The sequence below is a fragment of the Stegastes partitus genome, unplaced genomic scaffold, assembly GCF_000690725.1.
Source record: "Stegastes partitus isolate 25-593 unplaced genomic scaffold, Stegastes_partitus-1.0.2 Scaffold14, whole genome shotgun sequence".
Taxonomy (NCBI): domain Eukaryota; kingdom Metazoa; phylum Chordata; class Actinopteri; family Pomacentridae; genus Stegastes; species Stegastes partitus.
The window spans coordinates 1,643,855-1,657,648 of record NW_007577745.1 but is presented as its reverse complement, the minus strand read 5'-3'; the positions used below and the strand labels follow the sequence as shown (position 1 = coordinate 1,657,648).

General features: G+C 47.2%; 1 protein-coding gene across 3 annotated transcripts in view; it reads left to right on the top strand.

Annotated features, from left to right (window-relative positions):
* Nucleotides 1-13,794, top strand: part of atg7 (ATG7 autophagy related 7 homolog (S. cerevisiae)) — a 69,777-nt gene that overhangs the window by 12,173 nt on the left and 43,810 nt on the right. For 2 of the 3 annotated variants that reach the window (XM_008290016.1, XM_008290024.1), the window contains exons 13-16: nt 4,164-4,358; nt 6,287-6,532; nt 8,316-8,431; nt 10,241-10,631. In XM_008290016.1, the coding sequence (XP_008288238.1) occupies nt 4,164-4,358; nt 6,287-6,532; nt 8,316-8,431; nt 10,241-10,364 (681 nt within the window). In that variant the 3' untranslated portion in view covers nt 10,365-10,631. Of the gene's footprint in view, nt 1-4,163; nt 4,359-6,286; nt 6,533-8,315; nt 8,432-10,240; nt 10,632-13,199; nt 13,269-13,628; nt 13,632-13,794 lie in introns of those variants that run through there. The other variant, XM_008290034.1, reaches the window with a different exon arrangement.

The following is a 13,794-nucleotide window of genomic DNA, read 5'->3' as shown; positions in this document are numbered from 1 at the left end:
CGTGTTGGCTTCCTGTCAGCTTGTGAGTTGTGACAAATGAAGCTGGAGCTGTCCTGTCCTCAGCCTGCCTGTCCCTCGTCCATCACAGCTGACGATCGGACTCGCTGTCTGAGGTTGGGATGTGGTTTGCCTTGAACTCCATTTGAAGGTTTGGAGGTTTGCAGCCACCACTCAGTGATGGGTTGCTTGTAAAGCCAGCTGCAGCGAGCTGGGATGACGGTGCAGAGACAGTAAGACCTGTAAAGTCCTCCTGCACACTTAGACATGAACACTAACTGCTGTCATGGCTTCAGCCTGACATCCAGTCTCTCTCTGATTCTCTCCTGGTCCTCTGGGAGCCTAATAGAAAGTCCAGAACCAGATCTGGCATGATGGATGTCTCTGTGCTGTCGTGAAGCGTCGAGACGCTTTGTTTGTGCACCCTTTGAACTGGCTGCATCCATCGCTGCTCCTGTGTTTATCTGTTGGGGTGTTTGTCTGCTGCTCTCTCTTTCCTTCTTGTTTTCCCACAAACACCGGGCGTCAGGTGCTCCGGCCCAAGATAGAGGAAGAGCTGAAGGCACAGAAAGGCATTAATGGCAAACAGAACGTGGTTCAAAGGAGGTCACAGTGTTGAAAATGTCAGAAGCAGATTTCATATTTTGTCTGTGGACAAATACGATCACCTGACATTTACAGGATGGTGTGTAGTTCTGGCACTGGCTTGTGTCGGAGCCCAGCATCCAGGTCAGAGCTCTTGAAGGTATCAACAGTCGTGCTGGTGGATTGTCATGAAATGCTGTTTATCTTTTCAGGAAAGGATTTTTCCACAGTTAGACGGACTTTTTGTCTGTCTTGCCTGCAGGTTATGGGTGTTTATAGTTAACATTGAATATGATTACTGTCTCTGCAGCCTGACTTCACCCTCTGACTGCTTAGCAACACTTACGTCAAAGTGAAATGTAAATTCAAGACTTTGCTCACAGCTCCCACTTCGAAATGTGGAGCGTGAAAGCAGAAGATCCACTGATTCAGGAAACATGGCATTTCTCCTTGTTAAAATCTCACACCTTATCTTTGGCCTTTTCTCTCCTTCTCTTGAGAATGAAATTGCTCTTGACATTTCCATTTGCCTCGTTTTGAGCACCCGGTCCCTGGAGACAGACGCACTGATGCAGGGCTGGATGGACAATGAAAGCATTAAGTGATTGAACCATCACAGGCCTGCTGTGGCTCTTCCTGTTTGCCTTGCCGTGATTTTAAAGGACTTTTGTGGAACTGAAATGATGATTCCAGCTCTAGCTTTTGTACTCTTGACTGTTACTGCAGGTTTATGCAGGGAAGCCGGATCCACAGCGGTCACTATGTTTATTTATTTTAACAAAGAAACAAGTATTTGGCTGGAAGGTTTCAGAAAGGAGCATTGTTGGAGGTTTCATAGCTCCTGAAAGCTTTTGGTCACACAATCTGGAAGCAGGTAACTCTAATTACATCCTGTGTTCTGATTATAGCTCAGGTCCTGTAGCCTGACAGCTCCGTGTCTAATTACATGCTTTGACTGAAGAATAGTTTAAAACGAGATTCTTTTATTGAGATGGTTCTGCATTGGAGTCACTGAGCACCTTTGAAAAAGTCAAGCTTTTTATGTTGACGCCTTGGATGATGTGTACCGTACTGCCTGGTGGTTCTTTGTTAGGGTCCGAGGACCCCTAATGCAAAGCAAGCAGGTCAAGGACCCGATTGTTCCCGCTTCGTTTCTTTCTTCTTCTTCTTATTATTCTCCTGACCAACGCGAAACCCTTAATTTGACCCCCTGAACACGCTCAAAAACTCACCAAAATTGGCACACACCTCCGAATCGGCGAAAAAATTTGATAAACTGAGAAAAAAACCCAAGAAAAGCTCTGTAGCGCCACCTAGTTACAGAAAAACACACTAAAACGGCCCTAGCGGCCAGTAGGAATGTCGTACAGAGATCAAACCAACATCAAAATGTTCGTCTCAATGAGACCCACAAATCTCGTGCTGATACCCCTGACTTATCTCAAACAGGAAGTCCACAATTTGCCTTTCAAAGTAAAAAAATGACTGAAAAAATCTTTTGGGAAAAACTTATCTTGTGTGATATCGTAGATCGTATCAACTTGAAAATCGCACAGGAGACACAAAAAACTAAAGGTCCTGCAGCTTTAAAAATGACACTGAGGGCTTCCTAACAAGATTTCCCACAAAAATATGCTGTTTTTACACACATTTGGTGAAAATTGTGGCTGTATGGGAGAGTTAAAGCGAGTAAAACTCTCAGCTCTCTCAGCCAGACATGAAGAACGATGACATCATCACCTGCAGCTTTAATGCTGATTGGCTGCTCAGTGCAGCTGGTCATGTGACTCACTGACAGTCTGAGGCTGAGCAGAGACGGAAAAATGGCTCCTTCACCTTCAAGCTCCATACCTCTGAAATGGTAGCAGATAGCAACACTATGAAAATTGCCTATGAGTCGGTCAAAGTGTAGTGAAGTTGAATAAAGTGTCAAAATGGATGTCAGACGGGCATGAGGGTCCAACGCAGACCGAGGACCCGACCAACGCTGCTTGCAGCTTTAATTCTTCTTCTTCTTCTTCTTCTTCTTCTTCTTATTATTATTATTATTATTATCTCCTCTGTCACAGTCCTTGCTGCTGTTCTTTTTGTGCCTCAGCCGGGTGTGAACCCTGCAGCATCCCATCAGTCATCAGCTCGTTGCTCTGTTCCTATACTGAGGACCTTCCTGAGGACCTTCCTGAGGACCTTCCTGGTGCAGATGCCCTCCTGCTGACCTTCTGGCTCTCTGTAGCTCTCTGGTTCTTTCTTCATGTTTCCACCGCCCCTCTTCTTTTTTGGACCAAGCGCACCAACAACCAGGGACCACGTCGGAGTTCGTCTGCCACCTTCTCTTCTCGTTCTAGATCTTTGTACTTGCACTTCTCTTCTATTTCTTTCAGTGCGATGTTTCTGTCTGATGGAATAGTCGTATCAGACGGACTCCACTGAGTCTTTAACGGTCTCATATAGCTAACCCTAGCCCTACTAATCCCTCAGTCCTGACTGGCAGGTCCCACTTGATGCTGATGTTGTTGTCTCTGTTGGGCATCACAGTCTCCGGCTCATGCTCGCGCCACTCGTCTGTACCCTCGATGTCATGACGCTTCAGGAGGTGGAGATACGCTGCAGCTTCATTGTTCCTGCAGATGTTCTCTGTTTAGCCCATCACAACCAGACAGGATGTGGTCCACTGTCTCCTCATGCTGGGAACACGTTCTGCTCTCCACCACTGACTTGGTGGTAGTTCCTGTACTGCCTGGCCTTGAGCTGCTTCCAGTAGCTCCTCTGGTTCTGCTCTCAGACTACTTGATGACCTTTGTTGGTGGTCATCGTGTCTACATGAGGCTTCTCCAGGATCTTTGGATGCTGGCCATGCAGCGCTTTATGGTTCCACTTTTCTTCTCTCGTTGGTTCCATCTTGGACTTGATCCTGTGTTTTAGGGCTTTAGCATTTTCTGAGGATGATTTATCTTCTCGGTTCTCTGGCTCTGGTGCTTCCCTCTAGAACCTATCAGCTCTCTTGGTGATTGAATTTCTGGCTTTAGATGTTTCATGTTCTAGCACCTGCTTTAGATATTCCTCATGCTTCAGATAGAGGTAGATATAATTATTATTGTTGTTATTAAATGTGTTGCTGCACCAGCTGTGAGATGTGGATGTCCACAAATAACTATAACTAACTAACTAATGACTAATAATAATCAAACATTTTATAACTTTACTGTAAAACATCATTGTGCATATAAATGAAGACTGGATTAGATAATGAGATGATGAGTGAAGTCCGGAGTTCTTAGTTACTCTAAGGCAGGGGTCTTGAACTCCGGTCCTCGAGGGCCACAGTCCTGCATGTTTTAGATGTTTCCTTCTTCCAACACACCTGATTCAGATGATCAGCTCATCATCAAGCTCTGCAGAAGCCTGATAACCATCCTGATCATGTGAATCAGGTGTGTTGGAAGAGGGACACATCTAAAACATGCAGGACTGTGGCCCTCGAGGACCAGAGTTTGAGACCCCTGCTCTAAGGGCTCCATTTGGAAGCAGTGCCTGCTTGTTTTCTTCCTCGCTGACGTTGTCTCTCTTCCTCCTGTCTGCAGAACGCAGAGGGTTACAATATGAGCATCCCTATGCCTGGACACCCGGTGAACTTCTCTCAGACGACTCTATCACAGGCCCAGAAGGACGTGGAGCAGCTGGAGAAACTTATTTCAGAGCATGATGTGGTGTTTTTGCTGATGGATACGAGGGAGAGCCGCTGGCTGCCTACAGTGATCGCTGCCAGCAAGAGGAAGGTAAGAAGGAGCCACATTGTGTGACCAATGAACAGAACAGTCGGGGTTAAGGCCAGCATTACATTTCTGTACGTATGAGTGACATCATCACGGTGTGAAAGTAGACGCCTGCAGTGATGTACTCACATCAGCTCTGCAGCTCTGTGAAGCTCTTTGATTCAGTTTAGCTCCTTTTTTGTCACCACTCTCATGGAGCCGTTTTGAAGCCGCTGATGAGACACTAGTTTTCAGCAGAACCCTCCACCGTCCACCTCCACGCACCAAATAGCACACAGAGAAGGTGAGCAACAGGTGTGGATGTATTTGGAGCTGGGAGAGACCGAAGCAAAGCGAGATATTCAACTTGGACTCATCAAATACAGCTGTTGTTGTTTCATGTTTTGGATGTTTCAGTGGGTAGCTGTTTTAGACTACGAGCTGGAACGTCCCTACAAGGTGGTGATGTATCAGGCGCCCGAGCTGGTTGGGGACTTCTGTTGACCACAAGAATAGAATAGAATCGAACTTTATTGATCGCTTTGGTGCAAACCTCAGGGAAATTGTTGTACTGGAAAACAACAACAACACAACATCAGCAACAATAGTAACAACAACAATAGTAATAATAACAACACCGGATACAGTAACATATTGCACACAGTCCGGTGATGGAGCATGATGCTCTGTCTCACCCCGATGTCCTCACTCCTCACCCCTCACTCCCCACCTCTCCCCCCTTGCTGCTCCTCCCCCCGAGCTCAGAGCTGAACAGTTTGATGGAGTTTCTGGTCCTGTTGGTTTTGGACCTGGGGAGGAGCAGCCTGTTGCTGAACTGGCTCCTCTGGGCCATGATGACAGTGTGCAGAGGTGGGAAATTCAAACACTGTTGTTGGAAGAAGCTAACATAGTGATTAGAAACTCTCACCTGATTCAACCCATCCATCATCTATACACCCCTAAATCCTCACTGGGGTCAGGGGGTGGAGCCTGTCCCGCTGACTCAGGGTGAAGGCAGGTTCACCTGGACAGGTAGCCAGCCTATCCAGCTGACTCAGAGGGATTCCAACCCCTCTTAATGTGTGTTTTTACTTTGTACTGTACAGAACACACGGATTCAACCAATGCCGTCTTAAACACCGTTATGTCCTCGTTTGCTCTGTCGTATGACAGTGAGGCCACAAACACACTCACAGCAGCAGGTTGTCGTACGTTGTTCCAGTGGTGGCACTCAGCTGAAGCCGAGGCAGTGGGTCTGTCTGTCTGAACAGAAGGTTGCTTTCACCTGGAGCCGCTGTGCAGCTCTGAGGCAGGAGACGTCAAGAACTTCTTCACATCATTCTTGTTTTACTGACTTTAAGCTGTAATCTGAGACATTGGGGAGCTCTTTCACTTCTCTTCCAGGAAGCTGAAAGTGCTTGATATCGTTGGCCACATCTTCTGTTTACCAGTTTCTCATTTTGTTGGTTGCCAGGCAACATTAGGCTTCTTGAGTGCTGTGACAGGAACTTGTAAAGCCTCCAGTGGTAACTCTGATCCAACTCCAGTGTTGCTTCATGCAGTTAAGTGTGTTTTTTGGGCTGCTGATTAGGTTTTCTTGATGGCCAGCAGAGCTGAGAGGTCATCTGGCCATTTGTGCTGTGAGGCTGTTTTAGACGACTTTGGTGCTAATTGGCTTCACAATTTATTTTAACCGCCTCTCCAAAAGTCTGGAGCTTTCAGCATTTTAAAGGACCTATTAATGTTCTATGTCGTTGCTTTTTGAAGCGATCGAACACATTGTCTGTGAACAGCCATTTAGTTAATGTGATTTGCTTAATGTGCTGTGTATTCAGGAGAAACATCAGATGTCCCTGATCAAACCAAAGCGCCTGAAAAGCTTTTCTTTCCGCTGCTTTGTGAAACCCTTTTATTACAACAATTCACCATAATTGTCGTCTTTCTCTTGTCAGCTCGTGGTGAATGCTGCCCTGGGCTTTGACACATTTGTTGTGATGCGCCACGGCCTCAAGAAACCTCCCGTCACTCAGAGCGTTTCCACGGCAGCCGACTCCTCCCCGTCTTGTTCCTCTGCCTCCTCCTCGTCCTCCACGCCGGCTGGCTCGGCGCCCTCCGTCCCAGGATCCTCTCTGTTCTCCAACATCCCTGGACACAAGCTGGGCTGCTACTTCTGCAACGACGTGGTGGCGCCGGGAGATGTGAGGGACACACACAAAACTAGCATTTCACTCTTAGCTCACTTAGTGCACTCATTACAGACGTGACGATGGAAACATGTAGGAATAAATACACAAGTCGGATTGACTGAGATGTTTCCTCCAACTCTTGGTAGCTTGTAGGACAAAAGACATCCAGGATTGGAAATGTGTTGAGTTGATGAAAAAATGACTCCAAATGAATGTTGCTCTGTGAAATCAGTGATGGTTGTGTTTAAAGCTTAGTCTGGGTCTTCTGCCCCCAAACCATCAAACATCTGGTGATGTAGGCTTCAGCCCAGTGATTGTGGTTATTTCCACATTTTCTAGGAAGAATTGTTCTTTTAAGCATTTTCACCTGCATCCGTGTGTAGCGTCACGTTTATCCACTGAACAGAAACGTAAACACTTCCGTTCATGAGCTGAACTCAAAGCTCTGGACTTTTCTATGGACACTGAGCAACAACACAAGTGTGGTATTTTTGTTCAGTGTAAGAAGGGAAGAAACACCCGACACAACCTTTCCACTGTGAAAATCACACTTTTCTCACCACCCGCACGCTGAGACTGTTGATCTTTTTGATCTTCTCCTCCCTTGTGACCTTCTGATTGGTGTGATGTCTGAATACTGTTCATCAGCCATTAAAGGCCACAGCCAGGGCTTGGAAGCTTGCTCCATTCAGCTCTGACTTGTCCCGTAAAGGCCACAGATTACAGCCTGCTCGTGCTAAAATCTAAATTTAAATGCAGGTCTGGGTTTGGAGAACAAGTAAATAGAAAGATGTTAATGAGGGTCTAAGGGGCTTTTGTTCATTTTCCACTGCCTGAAGCTAGAAGCTACGACAGATTGTCTCACTACGTGTCACACCACGTGAAGACTGCTGAGGATGTGAAGCCGTAGCATAGTTCTTGAACAAGGTTATTGTTTGACTGTGATGATTCCACTTCAGATTTTTGTAGCCATGCTCCTTGTATGACTCTGTGGATCTCATAAGTTCACAGGTCCTCCTGCTCCGTGCTGACCCAGTTCTGTAGTGTCTGCAGTCTGGTACAGATGCTAATGGTCCGTCCAGCCATCCATTAGCTGTATCACTTGTCCTTCTACAGGGGCACGGGTGGGCACGAGCCCTTCCAGCTGACATTGGGCCAGAAGTCACCAGCTATTGACAGAGCCACATCATGTTCCTACTTGATGAAAGTACTGTGGCATTATTAAAAGCCTAGAAGGACTCCGTCAGTCAGTGTGCTGTCAGTCTGCTCTCCTCATTCAGAGGAAAACCTCTCAGGTTTAGCAGATTGATTCTGGGTTTGCAGTGTTTTTTAGGATGTGACTCCTTATATTGTGCTGCACGGCGTCTCGGTGTTTAGCACCGTGGCCTCACAGCTAGAAGGTCGCCGGTTGGCGTCCCGGTGAGGACACCCGGGATCTTCCTGCGTGGAGTCTCCATGTTCTCCCCGTGCAGCGTGGGTTCTCTCCGGGTTCTCCGGCTTCCTCCCACAGTCCAGAAACATGCTGAGGTTAATTGGTGATTGTAAATTGTCCGTAGGTGTGAATGTGAGTGTGCTTGGTTGTCTGTCTCTAAGTGTAGCCCTGTGATAGACTGGTTACCTGTCCAGGTGAACCTGCCTTCACCCTGAGTCAGCTGGGATAGACTCCGCCCCCATGACCCTGGTGAGGATTAAGGTGCAGAGATGATGGATGGACGGACGGACTCCTTATATTGATGCCACTATGGTTTTTCTGTTTCCTGTTGTTAACTCCACTGTTGTAATTTGTCGTAAACAGTCCACCAGGGATCGGACCCTGGATCAGCAGTGCACGGTCAGCCGACCAGGCCTCGCCATGATCGCCGGAGCCCTGGCTGTTGAGATGATGGTGTCCATTCTGCAGCACAGTGAAGGGTGAGCATGATGAAGTCACGTAGCCTCGTCATTAGGCGCTGCTGTCGTCATAATACTGATCTGGCCGAGCATTCAGAGGACAGAGAGGAACAGATGTTTCAAATACACAGTGTGGGCTTGCTAGAAATTTATACCAAAGCCGAGGTAGGTGTTGGAGATGCCAGCTATTTAAAGTGAGTTAAAGAACTTCTCTGATGACTGAAATGCTTTACAAAGGTCTGAAGTGACGGCGTTGCACGAAGACAAAACCTTTAGTTTGGTTGGACAATGCAGATAGTGCACTGAACTAGTTTACGGTCCTCCTTTTCAACACCTTTGCTGACAGTTTAACATTGCTCTTAAATGCACATATTCAGTTTTATGTCATGATGAAAGCATGACTGTAGATAGTGATCCTCAGTCGGACTTTCCCGGTGCGTGGATAGAAGCGTAGCCGGGTAGGAGCAGCTACAGCTACATTCAGGACCCACGGCTAGCACCAGACGTCAAACACTTCTGGCACCAAAAGCTATTTCCGGGTATTATAAACTGCTTGAGAATACACAACAGTCCACAAATGTGTACATATACACAGCGGTGCACCAGACAGCTGCAGCTCCACCATCATTGCTTGAGAGCTCCTGATAATGTGGGGCTGACAGCAGCAGGTCCTCTGGATGAGCCCTGGTAGCTGCTGGTTCATCTGTGCAGCGTAACAAGTCCACTCGTTAAACCTGCCCCAGCATGGTGCTGAAAACATGCCCTCTCCGTTTGATAATAGGAAAGGCTGCATGTCACATTGCCTTCTTCTGTCTGACTGACTCCACACTCCAGTCTGAAGCCAGTGAAACGCCCTGTAAGTATCCCGAGTGCTTAGATGCTCTTCTCCACCGTGAGCAGCCCGGATCAGCAGCAGCTGTCTGAGGGCCTCTCCTAAGAGCCTCATTCCACCTCCGTCCAGGCTTTCAACGAAGGCACATGTTGTGTTTTTGATGGAGCAGCGCTGTGCTGCAGGTAGTGTTGGTGATGTGGTGCAGTTCACTTCACCAGCTGTTAGCTCACAAAGTCCTACAACGTGTTTCTTTCTAAACACTGATGCTTAATGCCCGTTCAGTGTGTGTTCGTGTGCGTCTTTTTAAACGTGTGCCTTTGCTGTGAAAACCACACTCCAGTGGACGCGTGCTGATAAGACGGCAGTTTTCCTGCAGAATGTTTGCAGACGCTGTAAGCTGTTGCAGAGCCGTTCTTTCTGTCCAGGATAAAAAGCTTCGAGAGCAAAGGAGGGTTTCTGTGTGCTCTCGTTACTTTATGGTTCCTTTACGCTGAGATCTCGTCTGTTGCGTCGGTCCCTGTGTGTCCTTGTTTCTCGCTGCATAGCTGTTGTTCCTCCCTCCTCACACCCTTCTTCCTCCATCTCTTTATCCCTTAAAGTCCCGTACACCAGCTTTCATAAGGAATCTTGCTTTGTAACCATCATGGGCTTTAGGAAATTGGCACATAGGGATTAATGTTGCAGCAGTTTGACAGACTTCTGACTTTGCGGAACCAGTCAGCTCAGCGTGAGATGTGATGTTTTGGTTATTGTTATCCACAGAGAGTAAATGTTGAGCAGCATTCCCAGATCTCATGAAAAATGTAAAACCTCTTAACGCTGACGTGAGCTCTCAGGTCTCAGTACTTTCCCATTTGGAGCATAGATCTGCTTTGTGCGTAAAGTTCATCAGCATGTGTTGATGTGTGTGTTGTTCTAGGAGTGATGGCAGCATTCTTGTGCAGAAAGTCAAATGGAAACAGGAGCATTTAAGTCTGTGAATCTTTTTCCTTCTCCAGAGGCTATGCAGTTGCCAGCAGCAGTGAAGACAGAATGAATGAGCCTCCCACTTCTCTGGGCCTCGTGCCGCATCAGGTAACACACAGAGTCCAACAAGACTCAGATGCATCACATGTTTCATGACGTTCTCTGCTGCTCACCTGTTCACCTCCAGCTGCCCCGTCCTGCATGTCAGCCGTTACCAGCACCGATCAGAAGAATCAAAGGATGAAGGTCCCGGTGCAGCTCCAAAATGATGATCATGAGCTGTACGGGGTTAACCCGAACCCTACGAGCCATAGCTATCATCATGGGTTGGAGCATTTCCCTGCACATGTGATGAATGTAGAATATTTAGAAGTTTGCATTTTAGAGTTATTTTGGTTAAAAAATAAAATAAAAATCCCACAATGTTTGAGATGCTGCAGTTATAATAAAACAGGGTGAACAGAGTGATATTGTCCTGGGCTGAGGGTTTGCCAATAATCCAAGTATGAAGGATGTAAGAGTCCATGACCACATGGCCAGGAGGACATGGCAGCTGATCGGCCTCCTGGGGCAGCAGCGCTCCACAGAGATGTGACCAAAACTCTGGAGCTCGTTCCTCTTCTTTGTTTGTCTGTGTTTATCATTGAAACAGCCACGTTCGATTGTGAATGTTAACCCTCAGTGACGAGGCAGCGAACGGCAGCACAGCTGAAACGTTGCTGTAACGTTCTGGACAGCTCAGAGTGTAGCTTTGGATGGAGACACAGACAGCTGGATTCATGAGTGTGTCAGCGTTCAGCGCACCAAGAAAGGCTACTTTAGTTATGTTGTGTGAGTGAGCAGGACGCTTTATTGTGATCTGCTGTCGTGAGCTCTGAATACGCAGAAAGAAAAACAGCTGATGTGCAGTTCAGCAGCTTCCTGTAGTCTCACCTTCTCTACATTCATTGTTTACACTCATTGTTTTTGGTTCTGTTACGATGCCCAAAGGTTTCTGTATCGGTCATCTAGTGGTCAGTTGATGCTTTTATTCTAAGACGACTCAAGCTTCCTAATGGGGAGGCTCCTCGTGCCTTTAAACCGTCATCATTCGGAGACTTTAGTCCGACCAAGAATCCCATTAGCTGAGAGAAGAAGAGATTTCACGATATGCAGCCTTTAGCTGCAGATATGCACGTCTTTGTTCGCTCTCTGTAGTACTAACTCCCATTCAGTCCTTTATGGATGTGGATGCTCAACAGTGGAAATGGGTCGAAGAACACGGGCCTGTGGTTCTCCACAACAGGCAGCAGCTGTCATGGGCAGTTAGGGTCAGACAGGGCTGAGCTGGAAGCATTGGGAAGCTCAGAGCTCAACACATAAACACAATACGTAGTGATAATCAGCAGCTAAGGCTCCCACTGGAGCTGCATCGTCTGCAGACACACTGTGGTGCTGTCATTCTGCCACGGCTGTCCTCAGCATCGTTTCTGTGCATGTGGGACAGGTGGACAGCGAGTCAGTCTGGTTTTGTAGATTCTTTCCCCAAAAGCCTGGAATGGGAGGAGATTGGATCAGTCCCATTTACAGATCAGTCATTGAAAGTAGTATTGGTATCAGGTCCGAGATGTGACCACCAAACACGGACAAAAAGTCCAAGTATACATGAAGAACCTACAGAAAAGCTTTTTGTCCAAGACCTGCAGGCTCCCGAGTGAAACGCTCGTAAATGGTGCAACCTTACTTCTCCTCCAAGTGCTCTACAGACAGACAATAGAGACCGTTATCAACCCACAGCAGGCACAACCGAAGCAATGATGAGATGCTGTGCCGAGGGGGGGTGACTAAAAATATAAAGACCAGATTAATTTGCATCCATCCGAACTGTGCTCTGCTCGGCTGACTGACTGCTGCATCACGCCTTCTCCATTTGCATCATCATCATCACTATTCACCATCCTGGGAATCTGAGTTTCTGCCATTTGCTTGACACCTCTGCTGCTTGTGGCATTTCAGCCAAATAACTCAGAAACAGGGCACGTGGAAATGGTGTCCTCTGTGCGTTCACATGCAGAGGGATGATGGATAATGATGACCGTGGAGAGAAATGCACAGTCTATGAAATGCACAGGGAGTGGAAGTATTTGGCCTGTGTTTGGGTGCATCATGCTGGAACGTAACCTGCAGCCGTAGCACACTGCAGTCCGTCAGCGCTGGGGTCTGTGGCGCCACAGTGACACCTTGTGGCGTTTTACAGAAACTACACAGAGCGCTATTTATGTCCAAATAACCATCCATCCATCCACTATCTATCCACCTTAACCCTCACTAGGGTGGTGGGGGGTGGAGCCTATCCCAGCTGACTCAGGGTGAAGGCAGGTTCACCTGGACAGGTAACCAGTCTTGCCCAAATAACCAGTAATATGATTTTATAACCTTTCTCCTCTTGTAAATGCATGATTGTTGCCACTGTCATTTTGGACCCTAGAATTTGGAGCGTAGTCTTAAAATAAGATCAAACTTAATTCATCCTGAAGTCCCAGAAGGAGAGGTTTTAGTTTCTGTCCTGATCAGCCGTGTGTTCTCACTGCTGTCTCTAAAACTCAAGAAATGCTCTCTGCTTTTAAGTTTTAATGAAAAGCTAATCAGACTAAACACGTTTACCCCGACCCATGTCACATCAACACATGTTCATATAGTAATATGGTATCACAGATGATAGATGTGCCTCAGGCGGCTACAGACACCGTCTGTCCTCACACCCTCGAGTCATATCCCCAAAACATTCAGAAGAGACAAATGGAAACAGGTCAGGAAGAAGACCAGCAGATAAGCACAGTAGAAACACAAACCTGGGCTCTTCTTGTCAGTGTGCGCTCTCTATGAAGGCCGAGCAGCTCTATGTGGAGCTACTGGTCTGCTCAGGTCCAGCCCACCTGCCCACGCTCAGCCATCGGCCAGACTCACTCTTTCACTCACCCCTTCGTTCACTGGACATATTCACGCTGCCAGATCTCTTCTGGCAGTAATGTCACACCCGGAGCTTCTCTTATTGAGGTTCAATGCTGCTCCTGCTCTCCTGTTTCATTCCTCTTGGCATGACCTTGAATATATTTTGATATATGAAAAGATTCACAAGACGAGAAGTGAATGAGATGAAATGAGCTGTGCAGCTGTGATGAGCCTTTTTGTTTCTGCTCTCTTTTGAAGCACTGAACCAATTACACTTGATGATCAGGCACACGGTTCTGGAGGCACATCCAAACCCGGTAGCTTTAGTCTGTCCCACAACGAGCAGCGACATCGAGAACAAGTCGTGTCGCTTGTATCCAAACATCTCAGCTACGAACCCAAAGCTTTTCATTTCCACCTTGTTCACTTGCTGTGCATGTGCAATAATTGGTCACAAATGTTGGATTTGTTTGTCGGTTTCACCACCAGATAGTTGCAGCCAGGAAGTCATTCAGGCTCTGGTCTATGTGCGTCACCAGAAAAACATAATTGGCCGGAGCTTTTATTAAAAAACAGGAGGATGTGGGAGGAGGGAGGCGCTGAGAGGAGTGTGCTGGTGATGAGGAGGCTTCAACAGGTGTCACTGAGCAGTCGT